At 42.4% G+C, this 15720-nt stretch overlaps 1 protein-coding gene across 3 annotated transcripts in view; it reads left to right on the forward strand.

Moving 5' to 3' along the window:
- PAAF1 (proteasomal ATPase associated factor 1) overlaps nt 1-10084 on the forward strand; it is a 37771-nt gene extending 27687 nt beyond the window's left edge. For 2 of the 3 annotated variants that reach the window (XM_012745107.3, XM_076002305.1), the window contains 5 exons: nt 3108-3199; nt 5374-5489; nt 7004-7086; nt 7870-7952; nt 9647-10084. In XM_012745107.3, coding sequence (XP_012600561.1) covers nt 3108-3199; nt 5374-5489; nt 7004-7086; nt 7870-7952; nt 9647-9724 — 452 coding nt within the window. In that variant the 3' untranslated portion in view covers nt 9725-10084. Of the gene's footprint in view, nt 1-3107; nt 3200-5373; nt 5490-5607; nt 5660-7003; nt 7087-7869; nt 7953-9646 lie in introns of those variants that run through there. The other variant, XM_076002306.1, reaches the window with a different exon arrangement.
- The last annotated feature ends 5636 nt before the right edge of the window (nt 10085-15720 follow it).

Here is a 15720-nt window from a genome sequence, read left to right on the forward strand (position 1 = left end):
CTCGCTTTGTTGTCCAGGCTAGAGTGAGTGCCGTGGCGTCAGCCTAGCTCACAGCAACCTCAAACTCCTGGGCTCCAGTGATCCTTCTGCCTCAGCCTCCCGAGTAGCTGGGACTACAGGCATGCGCCACCATGCCCGGCTAATTTTATATATATATATCAGTTGGCCAATTAATTTCTTTCTATTTATAGTAGAGACGGGGTCTCGCTCTTGCTCAGGCTGGTTTTGAACTCCTGACCTTGAGCAATCCGCCCGCCTCGGCCTCCCAAGAGCTAGGATTACAGGCGTGAGCCACAGCGCCCGGCCTTCTCTACTTTTTCATTTCCCATTTACTCTTCAACCCATTCTAGGATGATTTGTGCCCAACTACTTGACCGAAATGACTCTTGTCAAGATCGCCAGTGACCTTCATATTTCCTAATCCAGTCTTCTCTGTGCTTGTCTTTCTGAATTCAACAGTATTCCTCAAAACACTTTTCTTTCTTGGCTTCTGTGATATCACATTACAGTGGTTTTCCTCCTATCTCAATGGCTACTGCTTCTTAGTCTCCTTTTATAAATCTCCACTCTTCTACCTTTTTTTTTTTTTTTTTGAGACAAGAGCGTCACTCTGTTGCCTGGACTGGAGGTCTGTGGCGTCAGCCTAGCTCACAGCAACCTCAAACTCCTGGGCTCAAGCAATCCTCCTGCCTCAGCCTCCTGAGTAGCTGGGACTACAGGCATGTGCCACCACACCCCTGGCTAATTTTTTCTGTATATTTTTAGTTGTCCAGCTAATTTCTTTCTATTTTTTTAGTAGAGACAGGGTCTCGCTCTTGCTCAGGCTGGTTTCGAACTCCTGAACTCAAATGACCCACCCACCTCGGCCTCCCAGAGTGTTAGGATTACAGGCGTGAGCCACCGGGCCTGGCCTCTCTTCTACTTTAAATATTAGAGGGCCTCACTATTAAATCCTGGGCCCTCAGCTCTCACTATAGTTTCTACTCAGGTGATCTCATCAGTTCCATAGCTTTAAATGTTGTATTTACACTGATGATTTCCAAAAGTACATCTAAAACATAGACTTCTCACTTGAGTTCCAGACTCTGTTTAGATGTCTAATAGATAGTTTGAACTTATTTTGTCTAATGAGGAATGTTTGACTTCCCCACTCCATCTGGTTTTCCTCATCGCAGAAAAAGGCACCACCATCTACACATTTGCTCAAGATAAAGCCTAAGATTCATTCATGGTCCACCTCCCTTTTCCTCATGTCCCTCATCAACGAAGTGTGTCATCTCTACCTTCAGAGTGTTTCTCACTTTTTTTCTTCTCCCTCTCCCTCCCACTCTCTCCTTCCCTCCCTTCTGCCAACATCTTGTCATCATTTATTGCCTATACTACTGCCTGGATTGTTCTCCGATAAACCATTCTTTTCAAAGCAACCATTTTGGCCTTTATAAAATAACATAAGTCTCCTGCTTAAAATTCCTGCTTTATAAAATAACATACTCTTGGCCCGGCGTGGTGGCTCACGCCTGTAATCCTAGCACTCTGGGAGGCCGAGGTGGGTGGATTGCTCGAGGTCAGGAGTTCAAAACCAGCCTGAGCAAGAGTGAGACCCCGTCTCTGCTATAAATAGAAAGAAATTAATTGGCCAACAAATATATATAGAAAAAATTAGCCGGGCATGGTGGCACATGCCTGTAGTCCCAGCTACTCAGGAGGCTGAGGCAGTAGGATTGCTTGAGCCCAGGAGTTTGAGGTTGCTGTAAGCTGGGCTGATGCCAGGGCATTCACTCTAGCCTGGGCAACAAAGTGAGACTCTGTCTCAAAAAAAAAGAAAATAACATACTCTCCTGCTTAAAACCCTTCAGTGATCTCCCTTTACCCATATGTTAAAATCCTAACCCCTTAGAATGGCTTACAACAAGCCAACAAGCCATTACACTTTCTGACCCCTGTATTCCTCTCCAGCCTCATATCAGACCACCCTCTGCCAGGCCCACGACATTTCAGCCACAGGCCTGTGTTTGTTCTTCCAACACAGCAGACTCTCCCAGTGTCTGGACTTTGTCTTCTTGTTCCCTTAGTCTGGAATATACTTCCTGCAGCTCTTCACATGATTGTTTTTTGTTCAGGTCTCTGTTGAAAAATTACTTCCACAGAGCCTTTTTAAAATAGAAGTTTAAATTTAAAGCTACCCTCCCCCATGCAGTCTCCCACCATCTACACTTTTGATCATATTTTCCTGTTTTATTTCCTTTTAGAACTCATCACTCTCTGAAAGTATATCCTACTTATTTATGTATCTGTGGTCTCTTTCCACTAAAATCCTTGAGAGTGAGGACCTTATCTGTTTGTTATCACAGTTTCCTTAGCACTTAGAATACTGCCTGCTACCGAGAAGACATCTCAATAAATATTTGTTGAGGGAATGAAAAAATTTCTTTTTTTTGAGATAGAGTCTCACTCTGTTTGCCTGGGCTAGAGTGGCATGGTGTCAGCTTAGCTCACAGCAACCTCAAACTCCTGTACTCAAGCGATCCTTTTGCCTCAGCCTCCCAAGTAGCTGGGGCTGCAGGCATGCGCCACCATCCCCAGCTAATTTTTTCTGTATATTTTTAGTTGGCTAATTAATTTCATTCTATTTTTAGTAGAGATGGGGTCTTGCTCTTGCTCAGGCTGGATTCAAACTCCTGATCTTGAGTGATCCACCTGCCTCGGCCTCCCAGAGTGCTAGGATTACTGCCGTGAGCCACTGCGCCCAGCCTGAATGAATAAATTTCATCTCCTCCCTGCTATAAGATCCTTGAGGTCAGAGACTATTGTTTTCAACACTGTACCACTGCTCCTAGTGTGGTGTCCAACAACTTAGTATTTTTAAGGTTGGGCTTATTATATTATATTATTATATTTTACATATAGTAAAAGTCATCCTTTTTAATTGCATAGTTCTGTGAGTTTTGACTAATGTGTATAAATAATACCACAGTGAGATATAGAACATAACAAATGTTTTCTTTTCAATTAACAAGTGAATCACTTGTTAATCAGGAAACAGCCATAAGTATCTGTGCTTCGTGGGCACTGCCAGCTGTTACTAACAGAGCTCATCTGTCGTGCAGGTGAACGGGAGGTTGGAACAGAGGCGAAAATGCTGCTGTTGGCCCGGGAAGATAAGAAGCTTCAGTGCTTGGGACTACAGAGCAGGCAGCCGGCAAGTGGTTCCTATACAAACTTTTAACTCTAAGGCAACATCGGTCGTTCTGATTTGTGGAAAGCTGTTTTGGAAGCATTTCTCCTTACTCCCTGTGCTCACTTTTGAGGAGGCTGCCTGGGTGAGAGGCAGTACAGTGTGATGATTTAAGAGCGTGGGATTTGGAATAAGGGCAACGTGTAACTCTCAGCTCTTTTACTTAATGACTACAACATTGGACAAGTTAGTTAACCTCTCTGAGCCTGTTTCCTTATCACTAAACTGGGCATAATAGGACTTAACCTCATAGGGTTACGTGACAAGGATTAAATGCTCTACTGCTTTGTGATCTTTGTTAAGTCACTTTCCCTCTCTCGGCCTCAGTGTGCTTATATGTAAAATAATGAGGTGGTGTAGGTTTTCTTTATGGGTCCTTTTACTTTTAAGGTAATGTGAAGACAATTTGAATAAAGGTATCATGCATTCATGGCTCTTGATCAGTTAATGACCAAAACCATTAGCTGAATTTTCTTTCTTCATCCTCTCAAGTTTTGTTAGGTAAACGGTGCTCTTAACTAAATTCTGTCTTCCCCGAGATAAGATTTTTTAAATTTCTTTCTAGCTCCTGTCATCATGATTCAGACAACTTTAATGATTTGGTTTGGCCACGGGGTTTGTTATTTTCATTCCATCTTGTGTATTGTATTGTGCTGGTGTTATTTCCCCTTTCAGAGTTTGTTTCAGGAACATCACTGTTTTTGCTAATAATGCCTTTGCCCTTGCATTGCCATGCTGGCTTTTACTTCCAAAGGGAAATAAGGAAGTTTTGTTTGTTTTGTTTTTTCTTTTTAGAACTTTGAGGGAGAAATGATCATCGGTTTGAGCTAGGAGTAAGGAATAAATGAAAATCTAAGCTGGGTGCAGTGGCTTATGCTTGTAATCCCAACAACTGGGGATGCTGAGGTGGGAGGATCACTTAAGGCCCTGGGTTCAAGACCAGCTTGGGCAACATAGGGAGATCCCATATTGAAAAAGAAAATCTAATAATTTCTTTTTTCAGATGTATGGGGAGAATCATGATTCTTTACATTGCCACTTTATTTAAGCTTGTTTCTTTTTTTTTTTTTTTTTTTGAGACAGAGTCTCGCTTTGTTGCCTAGGCTAGAGTGAGTGCCGTGGCGTCAGCCTAGCTCACAGCAACCTCAAACTCCTGGGCTCAAGCAATCCTTCTGCCTCAGCCGCCCGAGTAGCTGGGACTACAGGCATGTGCCACCATGCCCGGCTAATTTTTTTTTTCTATATATATTAGTTGGCCAATTAATTTCTTTCTATTTATAGTAGAGACGGGGTCTCGCTCTTGCTCAGGCTGGTTTCGAACTCCTGACCTCGAGCAATCCACCCACCTCGGCCTCCCAGAGTGCTAGGATTACAGGCGTGAGCCACCGCGCCCGGCCTTAAGCTTGTTTCTTTTCCAACAAAGTACCACCCTTCAAAAGGTTGCTGGAAGTTTTTTTTTTTTGAGACAGAGTCTCACTCTGTTGCCCAGGCTAGAGTGCCGTGGCACCAGCCTAGCTCACAGCAACCTCAAACTCCTGGGCTCAAGCGATCCTCCTGCCTCAGCCTCCCAAGTAGCTGGGACTACAAACATGCACCACCATGCCTGGCTAATTTTTTCTGTATATTTTTAGTTGGCCAATTAATTTCTTTCTATTTTTAGTAAAGACTGGGTCTCACTCTTGCTCAGGCTGGTCTCGAACTCCTGAGCTCAAACGATCTGCCTGCCACAGCCTCCCAGAGTGCTAGGATTATAGGCGTGAGTGAAACAAAACTTAAATATAGGAATTATAAGTGTTTCTCAAATTGAGGGTTATAATGAAAAAAGAGAAAAGAAGGCTTTTTGATGGTAAGGATCCTATGAGACAGTGTGTTGAGGGGTAATAGTTAGAAAGTAGCTACCTCAGAGTCTGGTATTACGTAACCTGCTCAAGTCCTCAGACAACCTCAGGCTCCTACAATCCCGGGAGTGCTTCCTTCTCAGTTATTGGCAAGTGCCTAGTTTACTGTTTGAGAATGATTAGAGAAGGAAAAAAGAAAATGTCTCTAAAAATAGTGAAATTTTCTCTTTTTTGGTGCCTGTTTATTCCTGGAAACAAATTAATCTTTAAACAGCATTTTTGTCTCCTGCTTGTTGCTAGGTGTTCCTCTTTATTGGCTCAGATGCCTTCAACTGCTGTACTTTTCTCTCTGGCTTCTTGCTATTGGCTGGGACACAAGATGGAAACATTTATCAGCTGGATGTGAGGAGTCCTAGGTGAGTCACCATTCATTTGCATGATACAAGTCTTCTACAGAGTAGAGTTTTTTTATTGGCTTTAACATTGACTTAGCCTAGCATATTGAATCAAGGGTATATTTTTCCATTTATAAAGGTTTTCCGGTCTGAATTTTGTGATTGTTATTATCCTGGAATCATATTAAAAGGTAATTTGATTCATGCTGTCATGATTGTATGACTGTAATGATTGCTTTGGAAATTAAGCTTAAATGTGAACTAACATTTCATTTAGAATGAATGTCTAGAACTTTTAACCTTAAGGAGCTCAGTAATTTTCTGTATGATTAGACCTGAGCCAGCCTAAGACTAAATGATCATTTTTAGTTTAAGTAAGCCAGCTCTGTTTCTTATTTAGCTTTGATCATGACCTATCTAAAATAGGCCTTATCCTGATCTTAAAGATATCAAAGAGAATCAGTCTCTCTGTTGCAGGATTTAACAGTCTATGCTTCTGTCCCTTACCCTTTTGATTTCCTCCCTTTGTTCAACTAATATTTATTGAATGGCTTTTGTGGACACTGGGTTTAGTGCAGGGCACTGAAAAAGAGAAATAAAAGATACAGATTCTACCTTTGAGGCACCTGGATTCTAGTGGTAAAGATGAACAAGTGAAAGACTATTGTGAAGCAGTGTGATCACAGGGCTGTCCACAGCAGTGTGAGGAACACCAGAAAGGAGAGGGAAGGAGGAGAGACTGATTCTCCAAGGAAATGAGAAGCACTGGTTCTTGTTGAGCAGGCTGTTATAAAGTAAGGAAGAAGGGAAGGACCTGGCCTGGGTAGAATCGCATGTATAGAAGCACGAAGGCAAGTGAAAGTATGTCACTTTCAGAGGTCGCCAAGTAATTTAGTATGGCAGGTATATACCCTGCAGATGGGGTGAGAAGTGATGCCGGACAGGAAAACAGGAGGCTGCTGAGGCCTTACCTACAATCCTAAGGAGTTTGGACTTTATACCAGGAACAATGAAGAAATTCCACTAGATGGTGACTAGCATACACCTTTTCTTCCATCATTTAAGTTATTTTATTTTTCCTCTCCTTTTTGCCTCCATGGAAATAGGGACTCTCTGATCAGTATTATAAAGTCACTCTTACATTTATATTAAGTTGATTCTCATCTTTTTCTTTTTCACGACCTGGCAATTGTAGTATTTCACAACTAGTCTTAATTGTGTCTTTAAGTGAAAAATTAACATACTGTTAATATTATCTTCACCCCATGTCAGATCTGCCCTAAAAACTCAAGATTTGGGTGGTGACTTAGTTCATGGTTAGAAACATATTTACATTTACTCCAAGGTGGTTTGAAGAATTACTTTGATCTATCTGCCAGTTAAAGATCTTGCCCAGAAAGAAACCATATGAATGTTTAATCTTTTTCCACATTTGTCCTGTTTGCTTTTATGTGATTAGTACTATATGTTGAATATAGTCAAACGTTGCTTTTGAAGAAAAAAAGTAAAACTGTCCCTTTTACTCTGAATCCTAGAACTCCAGTGCAAATCATCCACAGATCAGGAGCACCAGTTCTGTCCCTGCTGAGTTTCAGAGATGGATTCATTGCTAGCCAAGGTGGGTCCATGGGCCAATTGAGAGATGCTTCCCTGAAGCTCAATTAATTAAATATCATTTTCAGTGCCTGATCCATGGATGGACTGGGGCATGGCCCTCTGCAGTTCTTTGGCATATTGTGCTTATCAGTAGTGTTTGTCACTCTACATTGTGATTGGCTGTGTACTCCTCCAGTCTAAGCTCCTTGAGAGTGGTGACTGTGCCGTATTCATCCTGTCATCCCCAGCAGTTAGCTCAGCACCCATTAAGTCTCTACCCTAAAGGGGAGCTCACAATTAGTAAGGCAAACAGACATCTGAACGTGTGATTGCCGTCCAGTTTGATAAGTACTGCAGCAGAAGACTGCATGAGAACATGGAGAATAGTTAATTCTAGAGGTAGGAACGCTGTTGGCAAGGTCTTCAGGGACAAGGTGACATGGAAGATGATGAAGGTTTCACCAGCTAGAGATGTAGGGTGGACATTAAAGGCTGAAGCTTTGGTGTGTGCAAAGCCACAGATGAGGGAGGGGGCAAAAAGAAGGAAACTAACATTTACTGAGTGCCTGCTGTGTATTGTTTGACGCTTAACTACATATTCTAGGTAAAGTGAGTACTTTGGTCTAGCCAGGATAAAATATTTCAAATGGAGTTCGGGAGTGGGATTGGGGAAGTGGATAGAACAAAGTGTGTATTAAGGGATACCATGGATCCTCACAGGAGTAATGTTGGTGAGGAGGACTGGACTGAACTCTTTGATTGCAACCTTCTCTTTAGTTATATAAATTTTCTTTTTGCCTTTTAGGAGATGGAAGCTGTTTCATTGTCCAGCAAGACTTAGACTATGTCATTGAGCTCACTGGAGCTGACTGTGACCCTGTGTACAAGGTACACGCCTGAGAGGAAACTGGAGCTGGGTGATTCTCACCTGGGATAGAGGGCTTTTAGGGGACTGAATCCAGCTACCTTGTGGTCATGAGGAGTAATACAATAGTGCTTACCATATAAGCAGTGTGGCAGGATGGGAAGAAAAGATTTTGTGTCAAAAGTGACTTCATCGCTTACTTTAAATATTACTTGAAGGCCGGGCATGGTGGCTCACGCCTATAATCCTAGCACTCAGGGAGGCTGAGGCTGGCGGATTGCTCTAAGTCAAGAGTTCAAAACCAGCCTGAGCGAGACCTCATCTCTACTAAAAATAGAAAGAAATTAATTGACCAACTAAAAATATAAGTACAAAAAATTAGCCGGGCACGGTGGCGCATGCCTGTAGTCCCAGCTACTCGGGAGGCTGAGGCAGAAGGATTGCTTAAGCCCAGGAGATTGAGGTTGCTGTGAGCTAGGCTGATGCCATGGTACTCACTCTAACCTGGGCAACAAAGTGAGACTATGTCTCAAAAAATATAGATATATATATTACTTCACCTCCCTAGTCTGTCATTTTATCTGTAAAATGAGGATAGTAATTAGATAATGCATTTGGAAGCTCTTTTTAAATATAAAGTATTCTATTCATATTCTTTATTATTATTATTATTATTAAAAGGTCAAGACTGATTCTCTCAGCCAGGCGTGGTGGCTCACACCTCTGATCCTAGCACTCTTGGAGGCTGAGGTGGGAGGATCGCTCAAGGTCAGGAGTTCGAGACCAGCTTGAGCAAGAGCGCACCTGTCTCTACTAAAAACAACTTAGCTAGACAACTAAAAATACGTAGAAAAAATTAGCCAGAACATGGTGGCACATGCCTGTAGTCCCAGCTACTCAGGAGGCTGAGGGAGTAGGATCTCTTGAGCCCAAGTTTGAAGTTGCTGTAAGCTAGGCTGATGCCACAGCACTCAAGCATGGGTGACAGAGTGAGACTCTGTCTCAAAAAATAATAATAATAATAATACAGTTTTATCTTTAGTTTGTCCATATTGGGATCATTATATATTGCCATGTGATTTTTTTTCTTAAATATCTTAGAGCTCTTTCCAGGTAAATAAATAAATAAATATATGTGCACATATATAATATATATCCATTTCATTTTTTAAAATTCCTTCATAGTGTTATATATTGTGAATTAAGATATTTCTATTTTGTAATTGAGGAAACCGGTGCCTAGAGGTATTGAGAAAGATACCCTAGGTCATGTAACTACGTGGTAATAAACCTGAGGTTAAGTCAACTTCAGAATTCATGCTGTTTTCTTTAAGAAGTTGAGGAAATCCTCAGAATAAAAGGCACATATTCAGAATTTTTTGCATCCGATTTTATTGATACAGGTTTCAGGACTACCCAAGCCCTGTGGATCCTCTTCTCCTAGGTGCAGACTCTCTGAACTAAACTATAAACAACACTAATGGGTTTGCTTTCCACTTAGGCCAATTAGTTTCTCCATTCTATAGTCACAGGTGCATCCCGACTCTGGCCATCAATTTGTAAACACATACCATGTATATAATTCTTCTCTTGCCTTTGAAATCAGTAAAGGAGCTTGTCAGACTCCATGGGACTAGTGGAAGTCAATGATAAGGCTCCATCTATTGAAATGGAAGAATCCCAGGCTTCCTTTGAACTGTGAATTCTTGTGTTCCAGGTAGCCACATGGGAGAAGCAGATCTACACGTGCTGTCGAGATGGTCTTGTGCGACGATATCAGCTTTCTGATCTCTGAGCCCTTGGAAAGAGGAGTCCCAGTTAGTGGAAATGTTTGATCCTGATCAACAATGACATCATCAGTCCTTCCCAAGGACCATAGCCCTTAATGTCTTGGGCACCCCTTGCAAGTCACAGAAAGTCAGCTGTACTGGCCCATGTGGAACTATCCCAAGACCTGCTTTGAGCTGAATAAGAAGCTCAATGTGCTCACTGCATTTGCCCCAACTTCTCCAAATATAAACTCACCCCAGCAACACAGGGGAAGGATATAGATGCTTTCAGTTTGTTCTTATATTAACTGTGTTAATTGTTTATGAGGACCCAGAGGGACTAAAGCCTATTCTCTGGAATAAATAAAGAAAATATGTTTGGAGGTGCCTGAATTTGAAAAACTTTGTTAAATACTTTTACTCCAGCAAAAAGTCAGTCAAGAGGATGGGACTCTTTCCTCAGCACTCCCTTTTGGCCTGGTCACAGAGAAAGACTGCTTGGCAGTAGGAATAAATGTCCTATAAGCTATGACCTGGGAGAGATTGTTACATAGCTGGTTACCAACTGTTCTAGTTTGCCTGGAACTGAGTGGTTTTCTGTGACATACGACTTGGAGTGCCAAAACTGAGGCAGTCCCAGGCAAACTGACATGGTTGGTCAGCCTGTATGTAGATGAGGAAGTTAAATCACAATCATTGTAAAAGCACTGGCTGTCAAAATGTCATCCCTGGAACAGTAGCATCAGTATCACCTGGGAATTTGTTAGAAATTCTTGGGCCCAACCCTAAATCTGAATCAGAAATTCCATGGGTGCAGCCAGCAGTGTGTATTTTAACAAGCACTCCAGGTGATTCTGATGCACACTGAAGTTTTAGGACCACTGACCTAAAGGAAGAGATGTTGGAGGGCACTTTAGTCATAGCTGAAACCCAGAGCTCACAGGATGGCAAGGTTGGTCTATAGGAGTTGAGGCTAGAGAGATTAGTAGGGCCCAAATAGTGAAGAAGCTTGAATATCTAATAAGGAGCTTGGACTTCACTTGATTAGCAGTGGGAAACCACTGAAGGTTTTTAAATAAGGGAGTGGCATGGTCATCTCTTTTTTTCCTTAAACATAAGAATAGAATCATAATGTATGTGTTTCATGGTTTATTTTCATTTAAACCATGTCTCTGATAGCTTTCCATCTCAGTATATTTAGACCTTCCTCATTTTTAATATAAAATATCCAGCATATGGACACCATATTATTTATATTTTAGAGATTATTAGAGAAAGGTTTCATAGAAGATGCAACACTTGAGCTAGGACATGCAGGGTGATATTTTGATTCTTTTAAGGGAGGAAGGTAATTCCTGGTTGGGATAATAATATGGTTGACAGAGTTCCTAAAGGTATCTTCTCTATTTTTATAACTACATTATAACCTGTAGGTGGTAAGACTCAAAGAGATGAATTGATTTGCCAAGAGTCATAGAAAACAAGAACCTTATCTTAATTTTAAATCCCATTTTTTTCTTTCTTTTTTTTTTTTAATTGAGATAAGGTCTTGCTCTGTTGCCCAGGGTAGAGTGCAGTGGCATCATCATGGCTCACTACAACCTCAAACTCCTGGGCTGAAGTGATCCTTCTGCCTCAGCCTCCCAAGTAGCTGGGACTACAGGCACGCGCCATGACTCTCGGCTAATTTTTTCTAATTTTGGTAGAGACAGGGTCTTACTCTTACTCAGGCTGGTCTCAAACTCCTGAGTGCAAGCAGTCTTCCTGCCTCAGCTTCGCAGAGTGCTAGGATTACAGATGTGAGCCACCTTGCCCAGTCTAAATCCCATTTTTTTTCTAAAACACCCTGTTGCTTATGCCTAAGCCAAAATGTAAAGATAAAATACTGCCATTTGTTGAGTATCTAGTGACTGTTTACTCTGTTCTAAGTACTATATATATTTAATCCTCACAATATTTTTTTTTTTGAGACAGAGTCTCACTCTGTTGCTCTGGCTAGAGTGCCATGGCATCAGCCTAGCTCACAGCAACCTCAAACTCCTGGGGTCAAGTGATCCTTCTGCCTCAGCCTCCCGAGTAGCTGGGACTACAGGCATGTGCCACCATGCCTGGCTAATTTTTTTTTTCTATATATTTTCAGTTGGATAATTAATTTCTTTCTGTTTTTAGTAGAGACGGGTTCTCACTCTTGCTCAGGCTGGTTTCGAACTCCTGACCTGGAGCAATCCTTCTGCCTCAGCCTCCCAGAGTGCTAGGATTACAGGCGTGAGCCACTATGCCCGGCCCTCACAACACTTCTTTTTATTTTATTTTATTTTATTTTATTTATTTATTTTTTGAGAAGAGTCTCGCTTTGTTGCCCAGGTTAGAGTGAGTGCCGTGGCATCAGCCTAGCTCACAGCAACCTCAAACTCCTGGGCTCAAGCAATCCTCCTGCCTCAGCCTCCCGAGTAGCTGGAACTACAGGCATGTGCCACCATGCCTGGCTAATTTTTTCTATATGTATTAGTTGGCCAATTAATTTTCTTTGTATTTATAGTAGAGACGGGGTCTCGCTCTTGCTCAGGCTGGTTTTGAATTCCTGACCTCGATCAATCTGCCTGCCTTAGCCTCCCAGAGTGCTAGGATTATAGGTGTGAGCCACTGCGCCCAGCCCTCACAACACTCTTAAAAGCAGATGTTATTATTCCTTTTTTATTCCAATAAGGAAATTGAGGCTCAAGAAATTAAATACCAGATGAGAGTAAAACCCACAGCCAGCAACGTCAAGAATGGGGTTGCTTCCCCGATCAGAAAGAAGATGGTGGCCAAGGGGCAGCTGCCCAGGGGTCTAGGGAAGAATCAAACACCAAGGCAGCTTCTGCTAAGGGCAGTGGGAACAAGATGGCAGCTGCAGGCCTGGCCAGGAAAACAGAGGCCTCCATTGGCCCAAGAAGGCCTGTGCTGCCTGTCAAGGCCTCAGCACCGAAGGTGTCCAGCGAGAGGGCTGAAGCCTGGAACCAGAGGTGGGGGTGGGGATGGACTGAGATTCTGCTCAAGTTTTTATTCCCCAGCATCTTGTATTTACTTAATTGTAACCTATTTATCAATAAAGACTTTAGTTTTTCTTCACAAAAGAAAATAAAAAGATAATTAAATACCAGAGACTTGATTTAGACCTTGGTCTGTCTGCAAAGACTGTGCTCCCTCTCAGGCGTCCTCAAACTACAGCATGCGGGCCACCAAGGACATTTATCCAGCCTGCCAGGTGTTTTTGCCACCACTTCCTGTCCTGCTTAGCAGCAGACTTGTCCTGGGCCCACAGTGCGCACTCTCCAACGGTCTGAGGAACAGTGAACTGGCCCCCTGTTTAAAAAGTTTGAGGACTCCTTTAACTACACCATGTAATTAAAGCAGGTAGCAATAGACTTCTATGACTAGAGCAATTTCCTTTCAAGCAGTGATATGTAATAAGGTCAGGTAGACCAGAAGGTACATATTCCAGAGCTTAGAAACTGAGTTCTAGGAGGTCCAGGTGGAACCTTTAAGAAGTCAGATTAAGAAAACAGGATGAGCAGTTGTCAGTTTAATGTGGAATCTAAAACAATTGAACTCAGGGAAGCAAAGAGTATTAGTAGAATCATGGTTACAGAGGTGGGGGTAAGAGGAAAATGGGGAGGCGATGGACAAACGGTACACAATCTCACACAGGAGGAATATGTTGCTTTTTGACATCTATTGCATAGTGTGGGGAATACAGTTAATAATAGAATATTGTACATTTCAAAATTGCTAAGAGTAAATTTCAAATGTTCTCACCACAAAAAATGTTAAGTAGCTAGGAGTGGTGGCTCACGCCTGTAATCCCAGGACTCTGGAAGGCCAAGGCGGGAGGATGGCTCAAGGTCAGGAGTTTGAAACCAGCCTGAACAAGAACGAGACCCCATCTCTACTATAAATAGAAAGAAATTAATTGGCCAACTAAAAATATATAGAAAAAAATTAGCCGGGCATGGTGGCGCATGCCTATAGTCCCAGCTACTCGGGAGGCTGAGGCAGGAGGATTGCTTGAGCCCTGGAGTTTGAGGTTGCTGTGAGCTAGGCTGACGCCAGGGCACTCACTCTAGCCTGGGCAACAGAGTGAGACTCTGTCTGAAAAAAAAAAAAAAGTTAAGCATCTGAGGTAATGGATATGTTAACCCTTTTGCACTCGGGTGTTGAGTGTGACTCGACACGGTTAGCAAAAATTATAGAGATTAAAATTACTCTTTGAATGTGTCAATAATTTGAAATATTAAAAAATCCAAATAAATAAGTTTGTATAAAAAGAAACTCCAGTTTTTTATTCTACTGCCGCGCTTTGTAAAATCTGCGGTATTTAACAAATTAAATCCTGAGTAGAATAAAGGAATTGAGAAAAAAGCAAGCGAGTGCAAAGGGTTAAGTAGTTTGATTTAATTATCCATACTGTATTCATAAATCATAACAGCACTTTGTACCAAGTAAATGTACATAATTATAAATTGCTAATTTACAACAAATAATTTTTTTTGAAAAAGTAAACAGCATGAGGGAGGATATGGCTGAGCACACAGCAAGCAAATGTTTCTAAATTCCCGTCGCAGTGCTCACTCTTCCATGTGGCCATCACACTCGTGAGCCCCTTTCACAGGTCTCCAGAGTGATTCCTTGGTTGTGACATATGTAGTGACCCCTGATAGCTGCTCTGAAATACACACCCCAACAGAAGGAAGATAAGCCAGTTCTCAGGTGCTCCATACTTTGTCTCCTATGAATGGAAGAGGCCCAGTTTTCAGCAGACAAAGCTTTTTCTTTTTTCTTTAGGGTTAAGGAGTGCATTCTGGGTAAGCAAGGGGACTTCACAGCGCTACAGTGAACTTCCGTGCTAGACCTTGTTTCTTGGCTTTCGGATGCCCCCTTGTGACTTCTCATGAGAAGTACCTCTCTCTCTCAGACCTGAAAAGCCGGCAGCGTCATCGGCTATTGAGCACCTACTCTGTGCCAGGCACAGGCCCCACATTGGCCTCACAATAGGTAAAGATTTCTTTGTTGGTTGTGTGTGGTGGCTCACACCTTTAATCCTAGCACTGTGGGAGGCCGAGGCAGGAGGATTGCTTGAGGCCAGGGGTTTGAAACAGACTGATCAAGGGAAAGACCCTGTCTCTACTAAAAATAGAAAAATTAGCACGCACCTGTAGTCCCAGCTACTCAGGAGGCTGAGGCAGGAGGATCGCTTGAGCCCAGGACTTTGAGGTTGCTGTGAGCTATGATAATCCCACTGCACTCTAGCTGGGGCAGCAAAGCAAGACTCTGTCTCAAAAAAAAAAAAAATTTACAATACAGAAAAGGGGGAAAGAGTGGTGGCTCATGCCTGTAATCCTAGCATTCTGGGAGGCCCAGGCGGGTGGATTGCTTGACTTCAGGAGTTCGAAATCAGCCTGAGCAAGATCGAGACCCCGTCTCTACTATAAATAGAAAGAAATTAATTGGCCAACTAAATATATATAGAAAAAATTAGCCGGGCATGGTGGCGCATGACTGTAGTCCCAGCTACTCTGGAGGCTGAGGCAGGAGGATTGCTTAAGCCCAGGAGATTGAGGTTGCTGTGAGCTAGGCTGCCGCCACAGCACTCACTCTAGCCTGGGCAACAAAGCGAGACCCTGTCTCAAAAAAATAAAATAAAATAAAGAAAGAAAAGGGGGAAAGAAAGTAACTTTATGGTGGAGAAACCTGACAGACACCACCTCAGCCAGGTGATCCAGGTTCACGTCATCAGTGCTAAGTCATGTCGCTAGTACCTTTGATATGCTGTGATGAGAATGGTGCTTCACCTCTGTCCTCTTCCTTCCAAACCCCAAAAACCCAGTCTAATCATTAGAAAAACATTTTAAAAATTTGAGGGACATTCTACAGAATACCTGACTATTTCTCCTTAAACTGTCATGGTCATCAAAAACATGGAAAGTTTGAGGAACCCTAACAGCCAAGAGGAGCCTAAGGAGATATGACTATCACTTAAATA

The sequence above is a fragment of the Microcebus murinus genome, chromosome 4 (genome assembly GCF_040939455.1).
Source record: "Microcebus murinus isolate Inina chromosome 4, M.murinus_Inina_mat1.0, whole genome shotgun sequence".
NCBI lineage: Eukaryota > Metazoa > Chordata > Mammalia > Primates > Cheirogaleidae > Microcebus > Microcebus murinus.